The following is a 26,195-nucleotide window of genomic DNA, read 5'->3' on the forward strand; positions in this document are numbered from 1 at the left end:
GTCCTTCACCAGCTCGGTCCCTCACAGGGAGATACCTAAATTTAGAATCCAGACTCTCCCACCGTTAAGAAGAGAGAAGCTGAGGGAGATATGGAGAAATTCTCAATCAAAATATAGAGCCAAAAGAAGAAATTTAAATGCATTACTCAACATGACTCCATCAAATGACTCCATCTATGATGGAGACATCTAAATAGACCCAGATCCAGTCCTACGTCAAGTCCCAGGTCTAGTCCCAGATTCAGTCTCAAGTCCTATGTCTCCACCACCAAGACCCCACAATGAAACGATAAAGAAGCTGAAAAAATCGTTAAGGAGACTGAAGGATCAGAACAAAAGGCTCCAAAGAAAAGTCAGCAAAGAAAAGAAGAAGGCTGAGAAATATAGAAAACAATGTATGAGGCAAAACGTAACAAAACTAACAGTCAGAGGAAAAATACCACTTGCCACCCAGGAAAAAGTTTAAAAAAATGAGAAAAAGGCCCAAGTGGAATCATTCCTGCTGTTAGATGAAAATAGCATGCTTCCCGGGAAGGACACAGTAGGCAGGAAAGCTAAAACACAAAGATGAGTACTGACTTCCTTACTAAAGGATATTCATAAGGCCTAGATGCAAAAATGTGGAAAAAAAACACCAGCTGTCCTACAGACAATTCATAAGGTATAAACCTTTTTATGTCACAGATACTAGGTCCAGTGACTGCAGAGGAACAGTGGGAGAAGCAGGATGTTGTTGTTGGAGAGAGAAGCTAAAAGAACTGGGTGAAGAAAAAGAGGAGGGGGACAGTAGGAGAGCTAACTGGTGTGTTCAGCCAGAGCCTCAATGCAATTGCAGGTCATCAGTTAAACTGCGTTCATCAGTTGAAACAGTTCAGACACATCAAAGAAAACATCTATCCCAATGAAATGGTCTTGCACAAAGACTTTTCTAAGAACTACACTGAAAAAAATGATTTTTTTAGCCTTGTAAAAATTACTTTGATGTGAAAATAAATTCTACAAGAGTTTTGTATTACCCTGTTTTTACTTTTTACTGAAATGCTACTTGGCATTTGTTTGTATTTAGTTCACTTAAAAATGTAACTGTAACTGACAATTATCATGTAATTTGCATTCAGTGTATTCATTATGTGATCAGCTTGTTAAAAGCAAGTAAACTTTACTTTATAAACCTGGCAACCTCCTTCAAATCTGGCGCGTGATGTCACGCAAGAGCGTGCTGCGTACGCACATCGTCTGGAGAGCTCATTTTCAAATGAAATTCCTCCATGTACAACCATGTACCCAAATTTCCCTGAGGACTCTCCAAAGGGACTAAAAAATTATTTCTATGTAAGTATATGTGTATGTACTTTGTTAACGTTTTAAACCACATGCAACTTTAGTCGAAGACAATTTATTACCAATGGATAATTGTTTATATCTTTGACCTGCTGGCTTATGTCCTCGCTAGCAAACGTGGTGTGTGCCGAGATGCAAACATATGGCAAGCCAAAGTGGTCAAAATTCGTCACTTTATTGGCGCGTTTGTAATATATATTCACAATTTAGAAAGAATTAAAAACACAGTGGTGGATTAGCTGTCACTCTAACAGAACTTTAAATTTGAGACAATACTACTTGTAAATAAAATTATATCTATACATGCTTTGACACCATGGCAACAACAAATAACATCCTAGTCACCCAAAATAGCTAATTTATCAGTTTTAATTTCTAACCTAAACATACAAATGGATTGATGAATATGCTAAAACTATTATACTTATCAATTCCACTATTGACACCAATTTTCACCAAATCAGAGATTACAGTTGTATCTAAGTCACAGTTATGCCTCTGCAGGGTTTTTCATGGGCTTAAGTACCTGAACCACATCTTCCAGAGTGTGATGAGATCTTTGGCACTCTTTTTAACATCTTTCTCTGTGAGTGCAGAATAAACAGCAGCTTGTTGCTCTATGTAGCGTGTGAGCATGTCATAGCTGGAGTTCCACCTTGTAGTGACATCTTGAACCAGCTTGTGAGGAGGAAGCTGGAGCATCTCTTGTTTGGCCTTTAAGGCTGCTGCTGCAGTTGTGCTGCACAATAACTTCCATCCATGCACCTTCAGTGCTTCATTATCCAGATTTTTGGCCTATAAATTCTCTAAACTTTCATTTTTAGCTTGACTGCACCTGCACCCTCCGCTACCGGGAGTTAAGGGGTTAACATCTTGTTTCCAGGGGTAGCGTCAGGTCTGTAGATGCAACTATAAACGTGTGTGGTATGCACAGAAAGTCCAGAATCTCAGCTACCAGCTCAGCAAAACCATTTTTATGACCACCAAACACAACAATAGTTAAAAACCAGGTACACAAGTCCAAACACACGTAAACACACATGATGTCTCCCCATGAACACGAACAAACGACTCCACTACTAAAAGCTCACATCTCACAGATTCCACAACTGGAAGTTTAATTTCTCTATGACCAAGATTCACCAATCCAGAGGCAGACGAAGGCCCGATTTATGCTTTACGTTTGTAAAAGTCAGAAAACATGTTTTACCTTTGCTGTCTTGCATAAATTAAAGCCGCCTTTATTTTTAATAAATAAATAAGTAAATAAAAAGCTTCTCATTGTCTTTCGGGACCAGTTTCCCGTCCAAAAATCACAATGTTCTGCCACCTGTATGGGTTTAGACAAAGAGAAACGTCGGTTCTTCTTCTTCTTTCTTAAGTTCCAGACAGAAAACGTCTCTTTATTTTAATAAACCCGCTCTCTCCTGATTTCATTAGACGTACCGCTGCAGCAGGGAAGAGAGACACAGACAGCATGTTTCTGTCATCAAAACCAGCGACCAGCAGAAAAAAAAAACTTAACGCGCAATTAAAAAAATGAATGGCGTTAATTAAACGTTACGTTAACGCGTGATTTCGATCGATTACGATGAAAAATCGAAATCATGACACCCCTACTTCATACACACTTTTTGGAAGTTTAACACTAGCCAAAATCACAGTTGTGACAGTGTAATGATCAAACAGAGAGTTTGATCCACAGATATTTACATGTAGATGCCACATTCGGGCTTGTTAGGCATGTGAACACGGCCGCCATCTTGGGCTGGGGTTTCTAACAAGCAGTCAGACCAGACTGTAGCTGTGTCCCAATTCAGGGTCTGCACACTTCGAAGTGCGCAGACTACGTAGGCTACAGAGTGTCCTCCGTAGTCTACACACTTCGAAGTCTGCTTAACATTCGTGAAATGGGACAGCCTACCTAGTCTAGAAGAATTTCCCATAGCAACAACACAGGACACTTAAACCTCAGAAATTACTCGTAGGAAATGTCAGTAGACGCTGAGCGGCAACACCGACAGTAAAAAAAAAAAGAAAAAAAAAAAGAAAGGTTTGAGGCTCTGTTGTTTTCCAGCCGGTACACACTTCATTAACCCCTTAAAAGTCACTGAATATCAAATCTTACCGAATTTTAATGTCACCATTTAACAAACATGCTTTAAATGTACTTGATTTTGTAACGTTTATACTAAAGTGTAGTTAAAAAAACATGCTTTTTTTAAAATAAAACTTTATTTAAACTTAATACGACTCTTCTGAGGTTGATGATTCGCCACCGTCCTGTGCGCAATGAATTGTGGGAGAAAAGAGGGCGTGAAGGATGCATCACCAGCAGCCTTCGTTTGAGGCCAAACGAAGTGCGGATTCCAAGGGTGGATTCGGAGGGTCCTTCAAATTCTGTGAATTGGGCCAGTGCTTTGCGCACAGCGATGACGTATGTGGCCGACGAATCTGCACTTCGAAGTGTGCAAACCCTGAATTGGGACACACCGTGTGTGTCTGAAACCAAAATGCCAGACTTTTGCGCTGGGAAGTCTGGGTTTCCCTACTTAGGCAGCTGCCCCCGCGACCCAACTCCGGGTAAGCGGCAGAAAATGGATGGATGGATGGATGGATGGATGGATGGACAAAACAAATTCATCTAAACATCGCTCAGTTCTAAATTATTCTGTAGCTACAGTTCATTTAATTTAATTTAATTTATTTATTTATTTACAAGACATGTATTATATTCTGTTATTATATTATATATATATTTTTTATTTTCTTGTCCGGACATAAGAGGGTTTTATTTATGTTAGCTCATGTTCCAGTGAAAGAAACCAAGAAACAAGGAATAACATTTTACAAGAGGTGGTTTTATATTATTTAACTGTTATGAACTTATTAAATTCGATGTAGCTCTTGAGCTCTTGAGGGCTTGATGTCCTTAAAATGCCACCTAAAGTCCAGTCACTGCAAAACAAACTTATGGTGTGAGTGCACATTTAACATGTTTAAAACTTGTTCTTTTAAAATGCAGATTCAAGTGTTTGGTCGGGTGATGGCTAAAAAGACTCCTAGATGTTGTGTCTTCTAAAGAGAGCACTCAAAGCAAAGTATTTGGCCGAGTTTTTTTCTTCTTCTTCTTTTTTTCTGATTTAAACTTAAACTTGTTGCACTTGTAATAACCCCCAAGTTTTTGGGCCCGGAGAAGAATAGTTATACAGGGTTCTTGCACCATTTTGAAAATAAAATTTAAGGCTTTTTAATACCTCACCAAATAAAATTTTATCCCTCAAAATTTTATAACGACTTATCCGGAATATTCAATTTATTGGCTCCTACAATGGAAATAAAGACACTAAATTTCCCGTTTATTATCAATTCTGTGCCATACGCAAAACTATCCCAAAGGGCTATTCACGAGAGGCTTTTTTGTAAAAAGAAATTGACAGTTTGATAGCCAACCCTTTCAACATGGTTTGGTCCATGTAGATTTAAAACACAAAGCTCACAGTTGTCATTTTCATTTATTTTCCTTTGTGATGCAGGAAAGCTGAAACAAAACATAAATTGGATTAGATTAAGCAAAAATGAAGCGGACTGCATTATGGCTCAGTAGGTACATTTGCAAAACGTCTTAAACAACATCACATGACTTAAGGAACCTGTGAATAGAGGTCCATTGATTTGTGACATCCTTCTCCTCAAGACATGTGGGGTAGCTCTGCCACTCTCTTCTCAATTTCACAGTCTAGCTCCACTAACTCCCCTCTCTTTTCCTTGCATCTTCTTCTCATGGTATTGGATTTAGTTATAAGTTCCGCCATCTTGGTTCCTGCTGCATTCTCAGCCTTCTCTGCAAAGCTATCTGCATCGTTGTGTAGAGTTTCACACACGGTTGAGATTGTTCTTCTTTTCTTGCGTAGCTCTTCAAGCTCACCTTCAATCTCTTTTCTCTTGTTGGTCTGTTTTGTCTTTTCCCTTTTCTTCCTCTCATCATCCAAGAACATCCTGTATCGGTTGCGGGCGGATGAACACTCATTCAACAGTTCTTTAGTTAACGGCACTTTGACCACTCCACCACACGTTCTCACATAGTCGCAGATAAGTCTCTGTGAGACTACAGTGTCTTCATTCATATTGTACATCTCCACCTGCTTGTTTATGGAGAACCCACGCTCCACAGTAGCTTGCCCATGGGACAAGAGCAGCAGCTTTTCCACAAAGCTCCAAAGTTCTGCATATCCGTTCATGGCCTTATGCAGGAAGCTGTCAACTCGGGATTTTCCATCCAATGCACTGAAAGCCATGAACTCCTCTCCTCTGGCCTCACTGAGGAGAAACTTCTGAAATTGTTCGGCAATCTTATCACCTGAATTTAGATAAAGACAAGTATATTTCCTGGTTAAAATAACACTTTATGAAAATCAGAAGAGATTTATTTTTCCTACACTGGAAAATCATGACATATTTCTAACTATTTAGTGAGAACATATATTAGGCCAACAGACATAACCTTTACTAGGCTACATTTCTAACAATACAACTAAAAAGATTTACTGCAAAAAGGCTAGTATGACTTGAAATCTAAAATAGACTCCTTTTGATAAACAGTAGGCTAATTGGTATAATTTCTGATATGTCTGCAGATGTTACCCGCTGTCACTCCTCCAGACAACTTCTTATCCTGCACGAACTTGATGATAAGGGCCTTCATTTTTTGCAGGCACATGTCTGGTTCAGTGTACATTTTCTGGGGGTCCAGGCAAATCATATTTCGGACAGTGGGGTACTTCAGAGGGCACTTCAGTAGAAGGTTCTGACAAAGTTTGGACAGAGCAGTCTGGCTGTCTCGCATGAACAGTAGAACATTTCGCTCACTTCCACCACTCTGACTGCCTGACTGTTACAATCTGTCCGGCCACTCCCCTGATCCTACAGCACTCCCTGGTCTTCTGCTCCTCCATTCACTCCTCACCTCCCTCATCCTCCACACCTGTTCCTGATCCACTCATTACAATCCAGTCAACCTGCCACACCTGTGTTCCTCTGTTCCCCAGTCCTACATAAACACCAGCCCTTCAGTCACTCATTGTCGGACCTTAACCTACACTAGATGGACTCACTCCCACTCCGTTCCTGGCTTCAGCACCCCCAGTACCACTTCCAGCATTGGTATCTGTATGTTCGTTCCTCTGAGTTCTGGTTCACAATAAATCTGTTAACTTGCTCTTGTCTCCTGAGGGTCCTGTGTAACAGAAGGTCCGACCAAACTACAGAATGAGCCGCGGAAGGAGAATAGGAAAGGGATTCTTCGACACTGGACCACCCTTCTCCACGGAGGATGAGATGAGGAGATGGCTGGACCAAATGATCTGTCTTCGGGACAGTTTTTCTGACTGGTCGCCATTCCAGGGTTCCAGGTTGGCGATCCGGCGAGGTCCAGCTCCCAGGCTCACGTCCCCTGTGTCGCCTCCAGCTCCCAGGCTCACGTCCCCAGTGTCGCCTCCAGCTCCCAGGCTCACGTCCCCAGTGTCGCCTCCAGCTCCCAGGCTCACGTCCCCAGTGTCGCCTACAGCTCCCAGGCTCACGTCCCCAGTGTCGCCTACAGCTCCCAGGCTCACGTCCCCAGTGTCGCCTCCAGCTCCCAGGCTCACGTCCCCTGTGTCGCCTCCAGCTCCCAGGCTCACGTCCCCAGTGTCGCCTCCAGCTCCCAGGCTCACGTCCCCAGTGTCGCCTCCAGCTCCCAGGCTCACGTCCCCAGTGTCGCCTCCAGCTCCCAGGCTCACGTCCCCTGTGTCGCCTCCAGCTCCCAGGCTCACGTCCCCTGTGTCGCCTCCAGCTCCCAGGCTCACGTCCCCTGTGTCGCCTCCAGCTCCCAGGCTCACGTCCCCTGTGTCGCCTCCAGCTCCCAGGCTCACGTCCCCTGTGTCGCCTCCAGCTCCCAGGCTCACGTCCCCTGTGTCGCCTCCAGCTCCCAGGCTCACGTCCCCTGTGTCGCCTCCAGCTCCCAGGCTCACGTCCCCTGTGTCGCCTCCAGCTCCCAGGCTCACGTCCCCTGAGCCTGTTCCCCGGTCCTGTCTGGCTCCACAGCGTCCGACGCCACAGCCACGGTCAGTCCCGGCTCTACAGCGTCCGACGCCACAGCCACGATCAGCCCCGGTCCTACAGACTCCCATGTCTGCTTCCCAGTCCTGTTCAGCTCTGCAGCCTCCGACCCCTGCTCCCCGGTCAGTCCCGGCTCTACAGCGTCCGACGCCACAGCCACGAACAGCCCCGGTCCTACAGACTCCCATGTCTGCTTCCCAGTCCTGTTCAGCTCTGCAGCCTCCGACGCCTGCTCCCCGGTCAGTCCCGGCTCTACAGTGTCCGACACCAGCGCAACGGTCCTGTCCGGCGCTCACCCGTCCGAGGTCAGCACAAGTGTCCGAGGAGGTCGACGGATTTGACGCTCCTCTCCCGCCAGTGGGTCCAGTCTCCGAGGGGGTCTCAGAGCGAGACGCTCCTCTCCAGCCCCTGGTTCGGTCCAGCCTGTCAGTTCCTGTTTCCGAGGAGGTCGACGGGTTCGACGCTCCTTTCCCGCCAGTGGGTCCAGTTCCCGAGGGGGTCTCAGAGCGAGACGCTCCTCTCCAGCCCCTGGTTCTGTCCAGCCAGTCAGTTCCTGTTTCCGAGGAGGTCGACGGGTTCGACGCTCCTCTCCCACCAGTGGGTCCAGTTCCCGAGGGGGTCTCAGAGCGAGACGCTCCTCTCCAGCCCCTGGTTCTGTCCAGCCTGTCAGTTCCTGTCTCAGAGGAGGTGGATGGTTTCCGCGCTCCTCTCCCGCCAGTGGGTCCAGTCTCCGAGGGGGTCTTAGAGCAAGACGCTCCTCTCCAGCCCCTGGTTTTGTCCGGCCTGTCAGTTCCTGTTTCCGAGGAGGTCGACGGGTTCGACGCTCCTCTCCCGCCAGTGGGTCCAGTTCCCGAGGGGGTCTCAGAGCGAGACGCTCCTCTCCAGCCCCTGGTTCTGTCCAGCCTGTCAGTTCCTGTCTCCGAGGAGGTAGATGGTTGCTGCGCTCCTCTTCCGCCTGTGGCTCCGGTCTCCGAGGGGGTCCCCAAGTGGGACGCTCCTCTCCAGCCTCGGGGTCCTTCCAGTTTCCCGCTCCAGTCAGTGCGACCTTCCCGTCGCCCACCAGAGACTCAGCTCCAGTCAGCGCGACCTCCCGGTCGCCCACCAGAGACTCAGCTCCAGTCAGTGCGACCTCCCGGTCGCCCACCAGAGACTCAGCTCCAGTCAGTGCGACCTCCCGGTCGCCCACCAGAGACTCAGCTCCAGTCAGTGCGACCTCCCGGTCGCCCACCAGAGACTCAGCTCCAGTCAGAGCGACCTCCCGGTCGCCCGCCAGAGACTCAGTTCCTGTCTGTGCGACATCCTGGTCGCCCACCAGCAATATCACTAATACGTCTCTGTCTTCCAGAGCTCCTGTCTGCACCCCTCCCTGCCTTCCAGCTTCAGTCTGTGTGCCTCCCGGAGCGCCAGTCAGCGCGCCTGCCAGAGATCCTGCTCCAGTCAGCGCGCCTGCCAGAGATCCTGCTCCAGTCAGCGCGCCTGCCAGAGATCCTGCTCCAGTCAGCGCGCCTGCCAGAGATCCTGCTCCAGTCAGCGCGCCTGCCAGAGACCCTGCTCCAGTCGGCGCATGCCTCAGGCCGTCCGCCTGAGCTCCAGCTCCAGCCCGTGCAGTCCTCAGGCCGTCCGCCTGAGCTCCAGCTCCAGCCCGTGCAGTCCTCAGGCCGTCCGCCTGAGCTCCAGCTCCAGCCCGTGCAGTCCTCAGGCCGTCCGCCTGAGCTCCAGCTCCAGCCCGTGCAGTCCTCAGGCCGTCCGCCTGGACTCCAGCCTGCGCAGTCCTCCGGCCGTCCGCAGGAGGTCCAGCTTGCTCAGCCGCCGGAAGTCCAGCCTGCCCAGCCACCGGAGGTCCAGCCTGCTCCGCCGCTGCCAGAGATCCACCTAGCCGGGTCGCCAGAGCCCCGGTGCAAGCCAGCCCGTTCACCAGGGGTCAACCACAGGCCCACATGTCCTCCGGGTCGTCCTCCTTCCATGACCCGGCCCTGGTCTGCTCGTCCCCCGGGTCGTCCTCCTTCCAAGACCCGGCCCTGGTCTGCTCGACCTCCGGGTCGTCCTCCATCCAGGCCCTGGTCTGCTCGACCTCCGGGTCGTCCTCCATCCAAGCCCTGGTCTGCTCGTCCTCCGGGTCGTCCTCCCTCCATGACCCGGTCCTGGTCTGCTCGACCTCCGGGTCGTCCTCCATCCATGCCCTGGTCTGTTCGTCCTCCGGGTCGTCCTCCGTCCATGACCCGGCCCTGGTCTGCTCGACCTCCGGGTCGTCCTCCATCCAAGCCCTGGTCTGTTCGTCCTCCGGGCCGTCCTCCAGCAGTCCGGTCCAGGTTTTCCCGTCCTCCTGGACGCCCACCGAGGCGTTGGGGTGTTTTTGTCTCCCCCTTTTGGTCGTCCGCCAGGGCTCCGACTCCTGTCCTCACCGCCCTCCTGTTGTCCTCCCGGCCGTCTGGAATCCGGCCATCTGGAGGGGGGGGTACTGTTACAATCTGTCCGGCCACTCCCCTGATCCTACAGCACTCCCTGGTCTTCTGCTCCTCCATTCACTCCTCACCTCCCTCATCCTCCACACCTGTTCCTGATCCACTCATTACAATCCAGTCAACCTGCCACACCTGTGTTCCTCTGTTCCCCAGTCCTACATAAACACCAGCCCTTCAGTCACTCATTGTCGGACCTTAACCTACACTAGATGGACTCACTCCCACTCCGTTCCTGGCTTCAGCACCCCCAGTACCACTTCCAGCATTGGTATCTGTATGTTCGTTCCTCTGAGTTCTGGTTCACAATAAATCTGTTAACTTGCTCTTGTCTCCTGAGGGTCCTGTGTAACACTGACATTCCCTGACAAAAGTTGAACACACTTGAAATATCAAATAAACTCCCTATGACTTACTCTACACGACACTTGACATATCCATTTAATGTCAGCTGCTTGATGTCTAATCAATTAATCTGAACTCTTAACTTTTCCACCATAAATAATTCAAGATTCAAGTGATTTAAAGCTGACAAGCACATTGTGAAAAGTAATCTAAGATAAGCATTACCTTAAGGGCAGCTGTGGCTCCCAAGCCAATGTCCAGTTGCTTTGGACTGACCCAAAGTTTTTGGTCTGTCACATCAAGCTTGACCAGTTTTACTGGAGAAAGATCAACATGGACATCTCGCTTTATGAAACGTCTGAGAAGGCTCTGAAAATTGAACACAAGCACAATAATTATGATTGTAACTAAAACTGGAGAACTTATTACAGTATTCAGTTCACAATATTTCATACAAACGTAATTATGCCAACAACTTATGTTACTTTTGCTTTTTACTCTTAAAATGACTGTGCTTTAATAATTGAACTATTAATATACTTTTAGTAGTCATTAAACCTACCCTGATTAGATCCTCCAAATCTCTGCCAAGAAATGGAATCATTGGGGCATCTGTCTGGTAATTGGTGAGAAATGGCTGAAAACTTCTTGAGACACTCATGAAGAAGTGCAACTTTGCTAGGATCAAGGGATCCATCCGGGCTTCTGCGATAGTGTCATATGACGATGACCTTGGATTGGGGAGTTTCTTGGCTTTGACCTGATCCACATAGGTGATGATATATTGCCAAATTTCAATGGCTCTCTCCACTGCCGGCAGGTTTTCCAGCCATCGATGTCCACAAAATGGCAGAGGAAATGTATTGCACTTGGTGACTAATACAAAGTCTTCTCTCCTTGCAGGTGCACAATGAAACAAGTAGTGCAGGGCTTTTAAGACTTTCTCAACTTGCCACACCGCAAAGCCATTCTTGAACGAGTTGTGCATAGTATGAAGGCCACAACTCCCAGTCATTTGTAGCTGGGCTCCACCACACTGCTCTCGGTGTTCCTCTTGTAAGAGTTCAACAAATTTCCAATTAACAGAAGGCCCATCCATTGACAGTGAGACCATGTTGTTCAGATCCAACTCCTTTGTACCTTCCTGGACATTTGTAAATACAAATAAATTAAAAAAGTTATTTATTCAATATGCCAAGACCACCTAAGTTTAAGTTGGGTTGTTCCATTAGTGTGATTTTATTTATTTATTAAACATATATAACTTACCTTGAAATGAGCCATGATGTCCTCGGCCCTGGAGTGACCCATGAACTCCGACCCATAGAAGCGGGAGATGACATGGTGTGTGCCAGTCTCATCATCAGTAGTCCAGAACCGTAAATGAAGGTCCATTTGTTTGCTCTTTGTCGTTTTATTCATGCTTTCGTCAAACATGACAACATATGGCTTCTCAGAAACGCTACGTGATAGCTCCTTCTTGATGAATGAAGCGATGCCATATTTGGCGACATATGCCGTTTTATTTTCACCACACGTGAATGATTTTGCAAGCTGGGAATCAGGGAACATAGCAGCAAAGACGTCACGTATGTCCTCATTGGATTTAAATGAATTGTGCCTCGTCACAGTGTGGAGAACCCACAGTACCTCTGCCTTTTGTGTGTCTGGTGGTGACATGAATTTTACCATATCCGACTGAGAGGTGCCGTCTGAAATTGGAGAGTCTTTAGATGGTGCTGCCAGCAATGCGGGGATTAGCCTGTTCCCGCTATGACTAGCTGCTGCTTCGTACCGCTGGGGTTTCCCTCCTTTCATGTGCGACTCAACAGCTTTGAGCCCCATGTTCCCCAACGAAAAAGTCTTTCTGCAAAATTTGCACTTTGCTTCATGGTCGTTTTCGGTCGGTATCAACCACCTTCGAAAGGCCTCCTCGTCCATCCACTTCACGTTAAACTTGCACTTCCCCATCTTTGAACGTACCGTACGTCTCGCGCCGACATTCTTTTATACGCATCCCCGCGTGACATCAGAGTGTGTAGCCGACGTACCGTAAAGCCGTATTTATATCATGAAATCTCATTGACACAACACTAAATAATGTTTCATGGTGTGGCACTTTGCTTTGCCGTCAGTCTTAAGCGCACCAGCTTATAATTTAATACCTACAACAAAATTTATGCAAATTTAAGACACTTTAAGACCTTGATTTTCCAGATTTAAATTTTCCTTCCCTTGTTTCTTTCATTTAACCCTTGATTCCTGCCTTTTTTGCGTCCTGCTTTGTCATTCCTGCATTTCTCGATTCCTCGTTTCTGTTGCCTTAATCCTTGACAGAATTTGCACAAAAACTGTCAGTTGGTATGATGCCTTAGTTAGGGCAGTGCACAAACCCAGTTAAGCATGACAGACAAAAAGATAAATAACTGCAAAGATAATTACTAAAACATAATAACCTATCCCCCTACATCTCCCTTTTTTCACCCGGTCCTGAGCGATTGAGATATGATATGTCATAAAGTCGACAACTGTTCCTACCACTACCGGGTCTTGTTTAATATATGTATCTTTTTTTGCAGTTGCACATGTAGGTTTGCATCAAGAATTGTAATGTTTTGTATAGCTTTTTTCTGAAATGTTTTTAGTCCTTGGTAAAAACAAAATGTTGCATCATTGTACTTTTGGTTTGTAAATTTAGATATGGTGTCTTTGATGTAAATATTAAACTTGATATATTGTCCTGGCTGCTGTAGATTTTTCCTGATTCTCTAAATATTAAGTTGATGTTAGAGGAACAATTTTATTTTCACGAACATTTTTCTGAAATTGTTCCGCAGTTAGAAGCAGTTTTGTTGCAAGTTGGTGAACGTTGGCAGATTGTAACATCAGGAGGCTTCTTTTATAAACCTGTTCATCAGCACATCTGGTTTAATTTGCTATTTTTCTTTACCTGCTCCTTGCTAGTTAATCTTTGTGTATGTTGATTTAATTTTATTTACTACCAAATTGTCTTAATTTCCCTGTGTTCTTCTTGTGTTTGTTTTAATTTTCCTTCCCTTGTTTCTTTCATTTAACCCTTGATTCCTGCCTTTTTTGCGTCCTGCTTTGTCATTCCTGCATTTCTCGATTCCTCGTTTCTGTTGCCTTAATCCTTGACAGAATTTGCACAAAAACTTTCAGTTGGTATGATGCCTTAGTTAGGGCAGTGCACAAACCCAGTTAAGCATGACAGACAAAAAGATAAATAACTGCAAAGATAATTACTAAAACATAATAACCTATCCCCCTACATCTCCCTTTTTTCACCCGGTCCTGAGCGATTGAGATATGATATATCATAAAGTCGACAACTGTTCCTACCACTACCGGGTCTTGTTTAATATATGTATCTTTTTTTGCAGTTGCACATGTAGGTTTGCATCAAGAATTGTAATGTTTTGTATAGCTTTTTTCTGAAATGTTTTTAGTCCTTGGTAAAAACAAAATGTTGCATCATTGTACTTTTGGTTTGTAAATTTAGATATGGTGTCTTTGATGTAAATATTAAACTTGATATAATATTGTCTTGGCTGCTGTAGATTTTTCCAGATTCTCTAAATATTAAGTTGATGTTAGAGGAACAATTTTATTTTCAAGAACATTTTTCTGAAATTGTTCCGCAGTTAGAAGCAGTTTTGTTGCAAGTTGGTGAACGTTGGCAGATTGTAACATCAGGAGGCTTCTTTTATAAACCTGTTCATCAGCACATCTGGTTTAATTCGCTATTTTTCTTTACCTGCTCCTTGCTAGTTAATCTTTGTGTATGTTGATTTAATTTTATTTACTGCCAAATTGTCTTAATTTCCCTGTGTTCTTCTTGTGTTTGTTTTAATTTTCCTTCCCTTGTTTCTTTCATTTAACCCTTGATTCCTGCCTTTTTTGCGTCCTGCTTTGTCATTCCTGCATTTCTCGATTCCTCGTTTCTGTTGCCTTAATCCTTGACAGAATTTGCACAAAAACTGTCAGTTGGTATGATGCCTTAGTTAGGGCAGTGCACAAACCCAGCTAAAGATGACAGACAACAATATAAATAACTAGACCGATAGCTGCTAAAACAAAATAAACTAACCCATTACATCTCCCTTTTTTCACCTGGTCCTGAGCGATTGTGATATGATATATCATCAAGTCGACAACTGTTTCTACCACTACCGGGTCTTTTTTAAGCAATTGCCATGTCCAAATTTTATTTCTGAAAAACTGAAAGTCAAGATCCTCCCAAATTTTTTTGTAAATCGCCTCAAGGTTTTTCTTTTTTGGGGAGATGTTGTGATACTCTAGTCCTGTCAACACACTCACAACTATTTGATGTGAAAATGTAATTTGTTCAAATTTTGATAGCTCATGGAAAACACCACATCTGTCCAAAATTTTTGTAGTGAGAGAAGAAATGAACTTACAGAGAGCTGGCTTGAACCCCAGGGTGTGTGGGTATTCTTTTTCAGAAAATACTGTTTTTTTTGCGTGCTTAACAAGGTTAAACATCTTGAGAGTTTAGAATCAAATGGCGAAGTTTCGAAGGAAGGTAATTAATCAGAACACGGGACACGTCACAAAGGAATAACAGTTTCTTTTGATCTTGTGTTGCCATGGCATCATTTGACATCATGGCAAGACATGTTTGGGTTGATAAGATGCACGCAGCGTGACTGGTTGCGGAGAGGTAGGAAACTGGCTGCTCTGCTGGACATTGTGCGCGCGGTTTGATGTCCGCTCCGGAACGTTGCCTGTTTGGTTATTTATTGCCTTCTGCCCAGCCTGTAGCTGACTATGGTTGTGCATTAGATCCTGGCAAAACTGACTGCGGTCAAGCCAGCCGCCACTGTATTTCAAGTGCGCATTTACACTCACCTTTGTGGTAAAGCAACAACCATCAATCAATACTTCCGGATTTCAAAATATAGCATTTCTTTTTCTCTCTATCTTGTCTTGCAGTCCCTTTCAGATAGCAATAACACGCAAATTCTCTAAGTGACATTAATAAATAAATTAACTAATGCACTAAGTCAAAGTGCCTTATAAATAGCAAAAAGAAGCATTATTTTTTTACTTTGAAGTGGAATAAAATCGCTTTCTTCTATAAGTAGTTCACAAAATCTACACTGTTGTACTAAGTGCTTCCTATACTACTTACACAAATAAAAGGAAATATTTTTACTGTGTACTTTTCCAGATATTCAATGTCAAAGTGCCTTATAGATGGCAAAAAAGGAGCATTATCGTCTAACTTTGAAGTAGAATAAAATCACATCCTTCAAAAAGTAGTTCATGAAACCTGTATTGTTGCACTAAGTACTACCTATACTACTTACACAAATAGGAAATACTTTTATTGTGTACTTTTCCAGTTATTCAGTGTCAAAGTGCCTTATGGATGGCAAAAAGAAGCATTATTGTCTAACTTTGAAGTCAAATAAAATCACTTTCTTCCATAAGTAGTTCACAAATCCTTCACTGTTGCACTAAGTACTTCCTATACTACATACACAAATAATATGAAATATTTTTACTGTGTCCTTTCTAGTAATTCAATGTCAAAGTGCCTTATGTACAGCAAAAAGAAGCATTATCGTCTTATTTTGAAGTGGAATAAAATAACTTTTTTCCATAAGTAGTTCATGAAACCTGTACTATTCAACTAAGTACTTCCTATACTACTTACACACTTAATATGAAATACTTTTAGTGTGTACTTTTCTAGTAATTCATTGTCAAAATCCCTTATAGATGGCAAAAAGAAGCATTGTCGTCTAAGTTTGAGCTAAAATAAAATCACTTTCTACCATAAGTAGTTCACAAAACCTGTACTGTTGTACTAAGTACTTCCTATACTACATACACAATTAATATTAAACACTTTTACTGTGTACTTTTCCAGTAATATAATGCCAAAGTCCTTTACAGACAGCTAAAACAAGCATTATCGTCTAAATTTGAGGTCAGATAAAATGACTTTCTTCCATAAGCAGTCCCTTAAACCTATACTTTTGTACTAAGTACATTACCACTTTATTGTAAAAATACTTTGAAGTATTTCAACTGTGTATCTTTGGAGGAATTAATCGTCAAAATCTTTTACAGATAGCTAAAAGAAGCATTTTTGTATAAATTTGAAGTGCAATAATATTAATTTCTTCCATAATCATTCCACAATTCCTATACAGCTGTACTACGTACATAGACAACTACTTACAAAAATACTATGAATTTACTACTATGCTACTATACTATGCTTTTACTTTATTCTTTTGGAGTAATTCATTGTCAAAATTATCTTATGGACAGTAATAAGAGCCATTCCTAAGGGATTTTGACAATTAATTACTCCAAAAGTACACAGTAAAAGTATTTGATAGTATTTTTGCAAGTAGATGATGATGTACTTAGTGCTACAGTATAGGTTTTGTGGACTACTTATAGACAAAATTAATTTTCTTCCTCCCTGAGCAGCCACCTTACAGGAGTTTGAGCGTCAGAGACCGTAGCTAGGAGGTGGACCTAAATACAGAAGACACAGTGAAATAAGGTGAGAATGAAAAATCTTTATTAATACTTGGGATCTGTGGGAATCTTGGTCTAGGTGCAGATTACTCCTACTGAGAGAGGACAGAGGATTAACGAAAGCCTTATGAAAACTCTTGATATTGCAGACAGAATCAGCAGCTTACTTGGATCCCGAGGGGGCTGATGGTGGAGGGGTAGGCCTGAAAATGATCTCTGTCTGTGAGTGTTGAGTTAGGCGGCAGGCAGGGCGAGCAGGCAGGTGGACAAACGAGGCAAGGCTTGGTCAGCCTCGACCAAAAGTCCTGATTTGGCATTCCCTTCTGAGGATCTCCAACGGCTTTTTGAAGCAACGGGAAACTGAGGAAAATACACAAAAGCCAAACGAAGCTGCTTGAAACCACAAAGATAATTTACGAAGGCAGACCAGATTACCACGCAGTCAAGAGAGATAATCCGGCAAAGACTTTTAGCTCCTGGTGAACCTTAAAAAGCAGCCCGATGAGCAGCAGGTGGCTCCAGTTGTCACTCCAGACTCTGCCCTGAATCTCCCTGGAAACCTACTCACCCCAACCTGGAACACCTGGAACACTCAGAACACACAGCCAGAGCACAATCATGACACCTAGGAGCTGTGTTGTGCCCCTGGTAGGGTCACCCATGGCAAACAAGTCTCTAGGGGAAGGACCAGACAAAGCACGACTCAGTAGACCTCTATGATGGGTAAAAACAATGGATCCAAATTTCCCTTGCCCGGGTGTTGGTAACTGGGGCCTGCCTCAAGAGCCAGACCTGGAGGTGGGGCACGGTGGCAAACACCTGTTGGCCAGCTTGACAGGGTGACACAGGCCCCCCCTCCTGTGGGCTCACCACCTGAAGGGGGTCCATAGGGGTTGGGTGTACTTAGTTGAATAGTACAGGTGGTTTTGTGTACTACTTATGGAAGAAAGTGATTTTATTTGACCTCAAAGTTAAACAATAATGCTCCTTTTTGCCATCCATTAGGCACTTTGACATTGAATAACTGGAAAAGTACACAGTAAAAGTGTTTCATATTATTTGTGTAAGTAGCATAGGAAGTACTTAGTGCAACAATACAGGTTTCATGAACTACTTATGGAAAAAAGTGATCTTATTTTACCTCAAATTTAGATGATAACGCTCCTTTTTGCTGTCCATAAGGCATTTTGACATTGAATAACTGGAAAAGTAAGTAGTAGTAGTAAGTAGTATAAGAAGTTCTTAATGCATATTTCTATTTACTTATTTTAATGCCAGACAGATTTGCATGTTATTGCTGTCTGAAAGGGACTTCAAGACAAGACATAGAGGACAAGAAATGCCTTATTTTGAAATCTGGAAGTAATCATTAGTGGTTGTTGTTTTTACCACAAAGTTGAGAGTAAATGCGTACTTGAAATACATTGGCGGCTGGCTTGACCACGGATACGCGAGAGGCGGCTGGCTTGACCGCAGTCAAAATCGAGCCGCGGCTTTTGAGGCTCTTACCTGCTATGCTTTCCGGGGCTGTGTTCATGCCAACGCTGTGGTATGTATTAAATGTTTTGTTTTTTTTGTTGTTGTTGTTTTTTTAGTGTTTTAATTAGTTTCTAATTAACTCTGCTGTCCGGTCCACTTCAGTTCGGATGTGGGGTTGATTGCCGAACGGGCCTCCGCATGAGCTGCATTGACTGCTGAGTCCATAGACTACCTGGCCAAGCAGGCTGGTGTGGTTCTAACAAGTTGTTTAAGGGTTTTGTATTAATTTAGCTGCTTACATAGATGCATTATTGTGTATTAATTTGTTTGTTGCATGTTTTAATTGATTTTCCCTTTTTTTTGTCAGGTACGGTGGGCCCAGAGTGGCAGTCCAATCCTTGGTGGTGGTTCACGACTCCCCCTCCTTACTGTGTGTGTGTTTGTCTGTGAGTGTTAACACGGGTGACGACTCCTTTCCCCTATTTAGTGGTTGGACCTGCCGCATGGTAAGCCCGCGCCCTGACGTGGTTTCCCTCCTCCACCTCAGGGCACCCATTTCTGGATGTGTGTGTTTTATGGTCTGTTTAAGTAGTATTTTTTTGTTTGAATAAAAAATATTTTTTTTATATGATAACACCTCTCTGCCTTGTGGTATGTTAACAATCTGTCTGTAAGGTGGACGGGGTTGTGCTGTAGTGTGAGGTCCCTTGGTGGCGCAGTTGGTTGCCTTCTCGGGCTGTGCACCGCTCTCCCCGGTCCCGTTACATTCTGGCGCTGCAAGTAGGGTACCACTTAAAGGGGTGCAGAGACGTGTTTTTGTATGTGGTTTTTTTCTTTTTCTTTTTTTTTTCCTCTTCCTTTCAGTAGGTCTTGGTTTTGTATGTTCTGCAGGTGTATGGTCAGAGCCAAAGCAGCAGTCTTGTTTTAAGGATCAAATTTTTTTTTTTTTTTCCGTTTTTTTTTTTTGTGAATCTTTGTTTACAGTTCCCCTGCTGCCAGCATGGAGGGTGATATACAACAGCTCAAGGAGCTGGTGTTGCAGCTTAAGGCAGATAATGAGTGACTTCGTCTAGAGCGGGCTTCTGCCGTGGATGGCTCAGGTGGGGCGGTTTCTACTTCTTCCGCCTCAGCTGACCAAGCCCCATCCGCAGGGGTTGCTTCTGCTGTCACTGAGTGATTGGTCATTATACTGAGAGACTAAGTGCCCCATGTTTAATGGCAAGACTGATATTAGGGTAGCTGAATGGATAGAAAAGGTACAGGCATGCGTTTGTGCCTGCTATCTTTTTACTGCTCATGAAGCTCTTTTTATTTTTTATCATTTGGAGGGAGAAGCGAGGGAAAAGATCAAGTTTCACTCCAGTGTAGAGTGAGGAGACCCTGCTCATGTTCTTGCTATCTGACAGGAGCTATATGGCTGTGTTCAGTCTTATGTAACAGCCCGATGGGATGCCCAATGCTGTGTCCTGCTTCGAGACCAATTTACTGAGCATGTCTTGGATAGCTCTCTTCGACAGGAGCTCAAGCAATTTGTCCACACCCGGCCCACTGCCACCCTGTTGGAGCTATGTGCTGAGGCTATTAGATGGGAGAGGGAAGGTCTTCCAGGAGGCGCTAGGGGGCGTAGCTTCTCGTTACCATTAGCTTATGGTCTTCAGTTTGGAGTACAGGGCCGCTTTCAGTCTACCCCTGACGTCACCAAAGGAGGTGCCAAAAGCCTGGCCACTTTGCACGGGAGGGTGACGGTGAGCGTGTCCCCCCACCACGTCGTAGGGTTGACCCCGTTGCTGGCTTGAACGTTAACATCAATGGCCACCCTCTTTCTTCTCAGGCGTCGGAAAACTGATGCCAAACAGACTCCCCAACTGAGCCGTGGCTCGACGGTCTCTAGGCTCACAAACAGGCGCGGTGGCTGAATTAATTGCTCCATGTCCTACCATTAATGTTTCAGTTGGTGGAGTTATTGTTCCCTGTTTGATGGACACTAGTTCCATGGTTTCTACCATCACTGAAAGTTTCTTTCTGGAACGGTTCGCACCTTGGGTCCATGATTGCCTCAATTCATGTCATTGGCTTCAGCTGCGAGCAGCTAATAGCCTAGCCATTCCGTATATTGGTTATTTAGAGCTCGATGTCGAACTGTTTGGCAAAGTGACGCTGTGAGATCCTTGTGGTTAAGGATCCCTCTGGTGCTGTGCCTGCTGTTCCAGGGGTCCTGGGAATGAATGTGCTTCGCCGGTGTTACCAAGAACTCTTTGGTACATTTGGCCCTTCTATGTTTAATTTACCTTGTGTTTCACAGGCACCAGGCCCAGTTGTTGCGGCTTTGCAGAGGTGCCACCTGTCTGCCAGCCACGGGTACAGTGAGGGTCCGGGGAAAGTGAGCCGTGTGTATACTGGGTAGGGGGATGAAGCTGGTACACTCCATTTTTTGTGTTTTTATTGTGAAAACAGATTTCCATGTCACATGTCTGATTTAGTCCTGCTGCTATGCTTGTATGATGTGCATTTTACTTCTTTGGGTCTTCGTGGTATGAATATGCTGTTTCACACACACCTTCTCAGGGTTTTGGCTGTCCCACAGGTGTTGTGTAGGTTGTGGTCACCGTTCTTGCCTGTCTCTTCCTTTCAGGTAACTGGTGTGGTATTTCTTACTTAGCCTTCCTTATTCCTTATGCACGTGTGGCCTCTAATTTAACTATTGCTCTATTCCTGCAGGCGTCACTCTGGCCTCCATAAGAGGGAGAGGTCAGCTCCATGGTCTAAGTTGAGTGTAATTATTACTCCACTCAGGTGTAGCAAATGGGATCAGGGAGCAGACAGAACAGCTGGAATTTGTGAATTTCAGAGAAGTTTGCTCAGCCAGCACACGTGTGTTTTGCTCATCATGATGATCAATCAGGTGACGTTTCACCCGCTCCTGTGGCTGTCAGCCTCCATGTGAAGAAGAAAAGAAATGAAGCAGATGAGTATTGCTCCACAACATCTGCATTCAAGCTCCCGTAGTCATCTGAAGGCCATGGTTGTTGCTAGTCACCACTCAGGGAAAAGGGGACAGGACAACCCATGTTGATTCATCCTGGTGGATCAGATGAGTCGAGATCTACCCCAGAGATGGAGATGGGGGGGCGGTGAAGATTGAAGATTTTCCGCTGGTGCTGGGGCACGGTTGCAGTGGCTGGCCAGGAAGACCACCCACAAGGGCACCTGGTATGGACCCGTGAACCTCTGAGCCGTCCAGTGCTCCTTCTGAGGGCCTCACCTACAATCCAGCCACCCTGCATCAGTGTGTGTGAAACCCGTCCTCAGCTGGTTTTGGGAGAGCTGCTGTCACCACCTGTAAAGCCTCAGAAAGCACAAGGAAAAGGTTTCGCAATAAACCAGCACTGAATCCTCCCCAATGACAATTCCAGGTAGGGCCGGCTCAATTCCAAGACCAGGAGGCCTGCTAGAGAGAACCTGAAATGGACTGAGGTTCAACCTTTTCTGGTTACACATCCTCATGCAGGTCAGGAGGAGGTAACGAGCTGTCAGCATGCAAAGCAGAGAATGCGAAGGGAGGGGCAGAGGAGAGAGGGAGCGAGGAGGAGAAGTAGGGAGACGTAGAGCGCAGACAGACAGAAGTAACGGTGCCTGCCAAGGTCAGCAACCCGAGACACGTCCAAAGCCAGCTTACCCTCCGGTTTTTAGAACGGTGTCTGCGTCGCCAGAGCAACCAGCTTTATGAGAGAAAGATGAGGACAAACAAACATTCTAAAACACATCATTGATGTTCACTCAAACCATCCACAGGATAGTGCCACACATGCACATACCAACATAAACATATCAGATATCTATTATAAAATCTGCTTGTTCCTGTAATCTAGAAAAACAAGTTATTATAAATAAAATAACCAAATTGTACGACTGGATCCTGAAGTCGACTGCTCCGGTATCACCCCTGTGAAAGCAGCCAGCATCAGCAGTATGATAAGATGACTTAAACAGCACAAGCACATGTGTACATGGTGATAATTTTCTCCACCTGTTAAAGTTTATCCCAAAATGTCACAAGGGTCAATATCATGTTTGATTTTTCAAAATGCACATACACATATTCAAAAGAGATTTAGTATAGACGTCTTCTCCTGTAGGCAGATCCACATCATCAGTCCTGGTTATCAGGAAAATAAAGGTGTTTCTGGTTAATGGCATGAGAGTTAGCGGCATTATGAAACACAGCAACCATCCCTGTGTGGAAGCAGAGTAGCGTCCTGGAGAAAATCCTGCTGGAAGGAAAAGGTCAAGTAAACGTCAGTCTGTTCGTTCAGGTCAGTCAGAACTTTGTCAGTTACGTCACTCGTTCTGCGCAGAAAAGTCAAATCAGAGCAGGTAGATTTTCCCTGCATGTAGGAGGATCCATAAAGGCCAATATGGCATCGTTTTGGAAAGACATGAAGTCTGCTGGAGTTTTCTTAATCAATTCTTTAAACTCCAAGATGATATGGACATTAGGCCAATTTAAATTTCTGTTAATTATGTTTCCATCATCACCAAATTAGCTCAAGCAGCTTTTTCTCTTTTATTCTTTTACAAATTCTTTATTTTTATTTTACAAGAGAATCAGTTTAAAACATCCATGGATATCAGATTATTATGAAATAGTTTGTATTTTCTCCTGGTCCCTCTGTATTAATTCTTATAGTGCACTTTCCTGTGTTATTGCAAATAACAACAACAACCAAATAAAACTATTTTATCTATATTAATGTAGGTTTGTTGAACTAATGTTTTAAGTTTCCTTTCTTTTACTTTAACTAATGTCCATCTGCTTATTTGCTGACAGTTAAAAGAGGAGCTCCTTTAATTTGCTTTATTTTTTTTTACATTTATTAATCACCATTTTCTCTAAGTGCCAGGGATTTATTTTCCTCTAAGCAAACTGTTTATTAATCCATCCTCTTTTCTTTCTTGTTCTTCTTTCTGACAGATTTCAAATCCTTAGTTTGCTTGATTGAAATATAGATCAGGTCTTCAGTGTTGATTCTTAAAAGTAAAATAGTATGTATTTTTCTTCTTTTATATATGTTTGAGACCTTGATCTCAAAGAGCCATATTATCCATTTTAATTTACCAATGAGCCATGACAGATCAATACCAAAGAAGATCATTCCAGTATATTTGGATGTGGCTGCAAATAACCCCTAAATGCAGCATGTTATGGTTCACATATGAGACCACGGGTCAAAGTTATTATGCAGCCATTTTAATGGAAGGTGTTTCAGGTTTATTATAAATTCTGGATACCAAGATATTCAAAACCTTAACTTAAACCAAATGCAAAAATAAAATAATCAGGACCCAGAGACACACTAGCAGTTTTTGTGCAAATCACGCATACACTTAGTTGTCAGGAAATCAGGGGACTTGCAGCTTGCATCACCACACAGAACCAAGCAGGAAAACTGCCGTTCGGTATTTGCATAAATGCACATAAGGATCAGTATGTTGGCATTTACACCTCTGGCAGGAAGGTTTTACTCACTCTCACTGCTTCAGCTGTAGGAATGAGAGAGAAACCATCTTATTGGAATTGGGTAATCTGGAGGAAATATAAATTCATGTGTCAGTGAGTCACCGTTAGGAGGCATCTGAAGGGATCAAATAAAGAAAATATTATTTTCATCTCGTTTTACTAATTTCTCTTTCTTTTAAAAAAATGAGCCGATCGGTGTTGGATAACTGAGGAAAGGTTGTTGCCACCAGCTCGCTAAACATGTTCTCTGGTTTCTAAACAAGACAGGGTTAGTAGTTCGTCATGTCATGTGATGTTGTCATGTCGTCAGTAGCAAGCAGATACTTCATTGCAGTGAGCGTGTGTGTTTGTTCATGTAAATGTGTGTGTACATGTATGTGTCTCTTGTTCCAGCTGTGAATTTGTCTTATGTGCAGACCTACTCTAGAATTGAAGCTGTCTTTCGTTTACTTTTAGCGTCTTCTCTTCATAAAAGATAAGATCTGTTAGACTTCAGTGTATTAAAAGAGTTTTGTATTAAATCATGAACTATTTATGGTATGAAATCAGAACGGTCTCACCGTCAGTGTCACGTGGTCACATGACTGCTTCCATCTACGAGTCAGCTCTGCCGGGGATCAGTCAGATGGCAAACTGCCTTTTGATTTTATGCCCAATGACCCTTCTCACCACATGGATGTTCTATCTCTGGTCAGCAGGCCTGGATGGTTTTCCAACCTCTGGCCCCCACCACCCACCTCAGCCCAGTGGCCACGCCACCACGGAAACTGGGCCGGAAAGGTCACACAGTTTTCTTGTGACCTTTGGTCTTGTTCTCTGAATAAAACGCATGATCAGGAGTGTTCCACCATCCAAAAGCAGATGTTTACACATCCATCAAACATCTGGTTTCAGTCTCTTTGAAACTCGAAGCAGTCTCTGGTGGTAATTGCTGGAGATCTTGAATCCTTTAGAGCAGACTGTCTCAAACTGTGGTATGCGTACCACCAGTGGTACACGAGAGCCCTCTTGTGGTACGTAGAGGAACGTCATATTTTTTTTTAATAAAATTATTTTTAAAATATATAATATCATCAAAATAGTACAAAGCTTAGAAATAAAATACATACAACACATTATTAAATTCATATTTAAAATTTGCTTTTGTTATAAGCCTGCAACGTTTTCCGGTTCATGCACTTAGCCCGACCGTGATTGGTTATGCGTTGTTGAACTGTGTGCAAAACGATAAACGAACGTCAAATGTAGAGAGGGAAGATGAGTGGTTCAAGAACACTGCAATTGTGGTTTCAAACTGGAACTATTACGAAGAGGACTGCAGTTCAGGAGGAGAATATTTCAAGCCGCCTTGAAAATGAAGTGGAGGACGTCAGTGAACCGAGCACAAGTGCTAATGGCTACTTGAGAGGCGCCAATCAAATGTCCATAGGACCCATTAGCACCAAGCGGCGCAAAACAGTCAGGAAATATGACTCCAGTTACCTCAAATTTGGATTTAGTTGGCGCAGGACTGACGAAGAACCGAGACCCCAATGTGTGGTTTGTGGTGAAGTCCTCAGCAATGAATCCATGAAACCAGCACACCTCAAACGGCACCTTTTAACCAAACACACAGCGCTGAAAGACAAACCGCTGGACTTTTTTCTAAGGAAGCGGGACAAGCTGAAGCAGTCCAAGTCCACATTGCAGTCCTGTGTTACATCCATGGCCAAAGCACAGGTGGCATCATACCATGCCAGCCTCCGTATAGCGAAAGCCGGAAAGCCACATGCAATTGGCGAGCAACTCTGTCTGCCATTAGCCAAAGAAATTACACACATCATGTGTGGAGAGAAAGCAGCTAAACAGTTAAACTTGGTGCCACTTTCAAACGACACAGTGTCACGGAGAATACAGATCATGGCAGATAATGTTAAAAAGACACTGACTGAGCGCATCAAAAGAAGTCAGTATTATTCCCTCCAACTGGATGAGATGACCTTGTGAGTGATTTGGCTAATTTGCTTGTGTACGTCCGATATGAGTGTGATGGGGCAGCTCAAGAGGATTTACTGTTCTGTCAGCCACTGGAGACTAGAACTACAGCCGAGCATATATTTCAGCTACTGAACACCTTCATGCAAGAGAACAGACTCGATTGGAAAAAGTGTGTCGGAGTCTGCACCGATGGTGCCAGGGCGATGACAGGCCGCCACAGCGGAGTAGCAGCCAGGATTCAGGAGGTGGCACCTGAAATGCGATGGACACACTGCAGCATCCATCGGGAGGCACTTGCAGTGAAGAAAATGCCTGATGAGCTGAAGTCAGTGCTTGACTCAGCTGTAAAAATAGTTAACTTTAAGTCCCGACCGATGCATTCTCAACTGTTTCACGTGCTCTGTGATGAAATGGGCAGCGAGCATGTCCAGCTACTGCTT

General features: G+C 44.3%; 2 protein-coding genes and 1 long non-coding RNA gene across 3 annotated transcripts; all 3 read right to left on the reverse strand.

Moving 5' to 3' along the window:
* Positions 1 to 5,033: 5,033 nt before the first annotated feature.
* LOC121639268 lies at positions 5,034 to 6,187 on the reverse strand. Its single transcript, XM_041984427.1, has 2 exons — positions 5,986 to 6,187; positions 5,034 to 5,701 (listed from the first exon to the last, which is right to left on the reverse strand). The coding sequence occupies exons 1-2, from the start codon at positions 6,185 to 6,187 to the stop codon at positions 5,034 to 5,036; spliced, it is 870 nt and encodes a 289-aa protein (XP_041840361.1).
* A 2,987-nt stretch (positions 6,188 to 9,174) lies between these two features.
* On the reverse strand, positions 9,175 to 12,086 carry LOC121639269. Its single transcript, XM_041984429.1, has 4 exons — positions 11,511 to 12,086; positions 10,804 to 11,385; positions 10,467 to 10,610; positions 9,175 to 9,309 (listed from the first exon to the last, which is right to left on the reverse strand). Exons 1-4 carry the CDS (start codon positions 12,084 to 12,086, stop codon positions 9,175 to 9,177), a joined length of 1,437 nt encoding a protein of 478 aa, XP_041840363.1.
* Positions 12,087 to 18,047: 5,961 nt separating this feature from the next.
* LOC121640411 lies at positions 18,048 to 22,900 on the reverse strand. Its single transcript, XR_006010455.1, has 3 exons — positions 22,351 to 22,900; positions 21,757 to 21,759; positions 18,048 to 18,137 (listed from the first exon to the last, which is right to left on the reverse strand). It is a non-coding gene; the product is annotated as an uncharacterized LOC121640411 (long non-coding RNA).
* Positions 22,901 to 26,195: the final 3,295 nt, after the last annotated feature.

This window comes from Melanotaenia boesemani, chromosome 5 (genome assembly GCF_017639745.1).
Source record: "Melanotaenia boesemani isolate fMelBoe1 chromosome 5, fMelBoe1.pri, whole genome shotgun sequence".
NCBI lineage: Eukaryota > Metazoa > Chordata > Actinopteri > Atheriniformes > Melanotaeniidae > Melanotaenia > Melanotaenia boesemani.

Excerpts from the sequence above, each read along its gene's own strand:
- LOC121639268 (XM_041984427.1), bottom strand. The coding sequence starts at position 6,187 with ATGCGAGACAGCCAGACTGCTCTGTCCAAACTTTGTCAGAACCTTCTA. Across the intron at positions 5,702-5,985 it reads GTCTGGAGGAGTGACAGCGG|GTGATAAGATTGCCGAACAA; the intron begins GTAACATCTGCA and ends ATCTAAATTCAG.
- LOC121639269 (XM_041984429.1), bottom strand. The coding sequence starts at position 12,086 with ATGGGGCTCAAAGCTGTTGAGTCGCACATGAAAGGAGGGAAACCCCAG. Across the intron at positions 11,386-11,510 it reads ACATCATGGCTCATTTCAAG|GAAGGTACAAAGGAGTTGGA; the intron begins GTAAGTTATATA and ends ACAAATGTCCAG. Across the intron at positions 9,310-10,466 it reads GAGCCACAGCTGCCCTTAAG|GTGGATCTCTGGCAGCGGCG; the intron begins GTAATGCTTATC and ends CGACCCGGCTAG.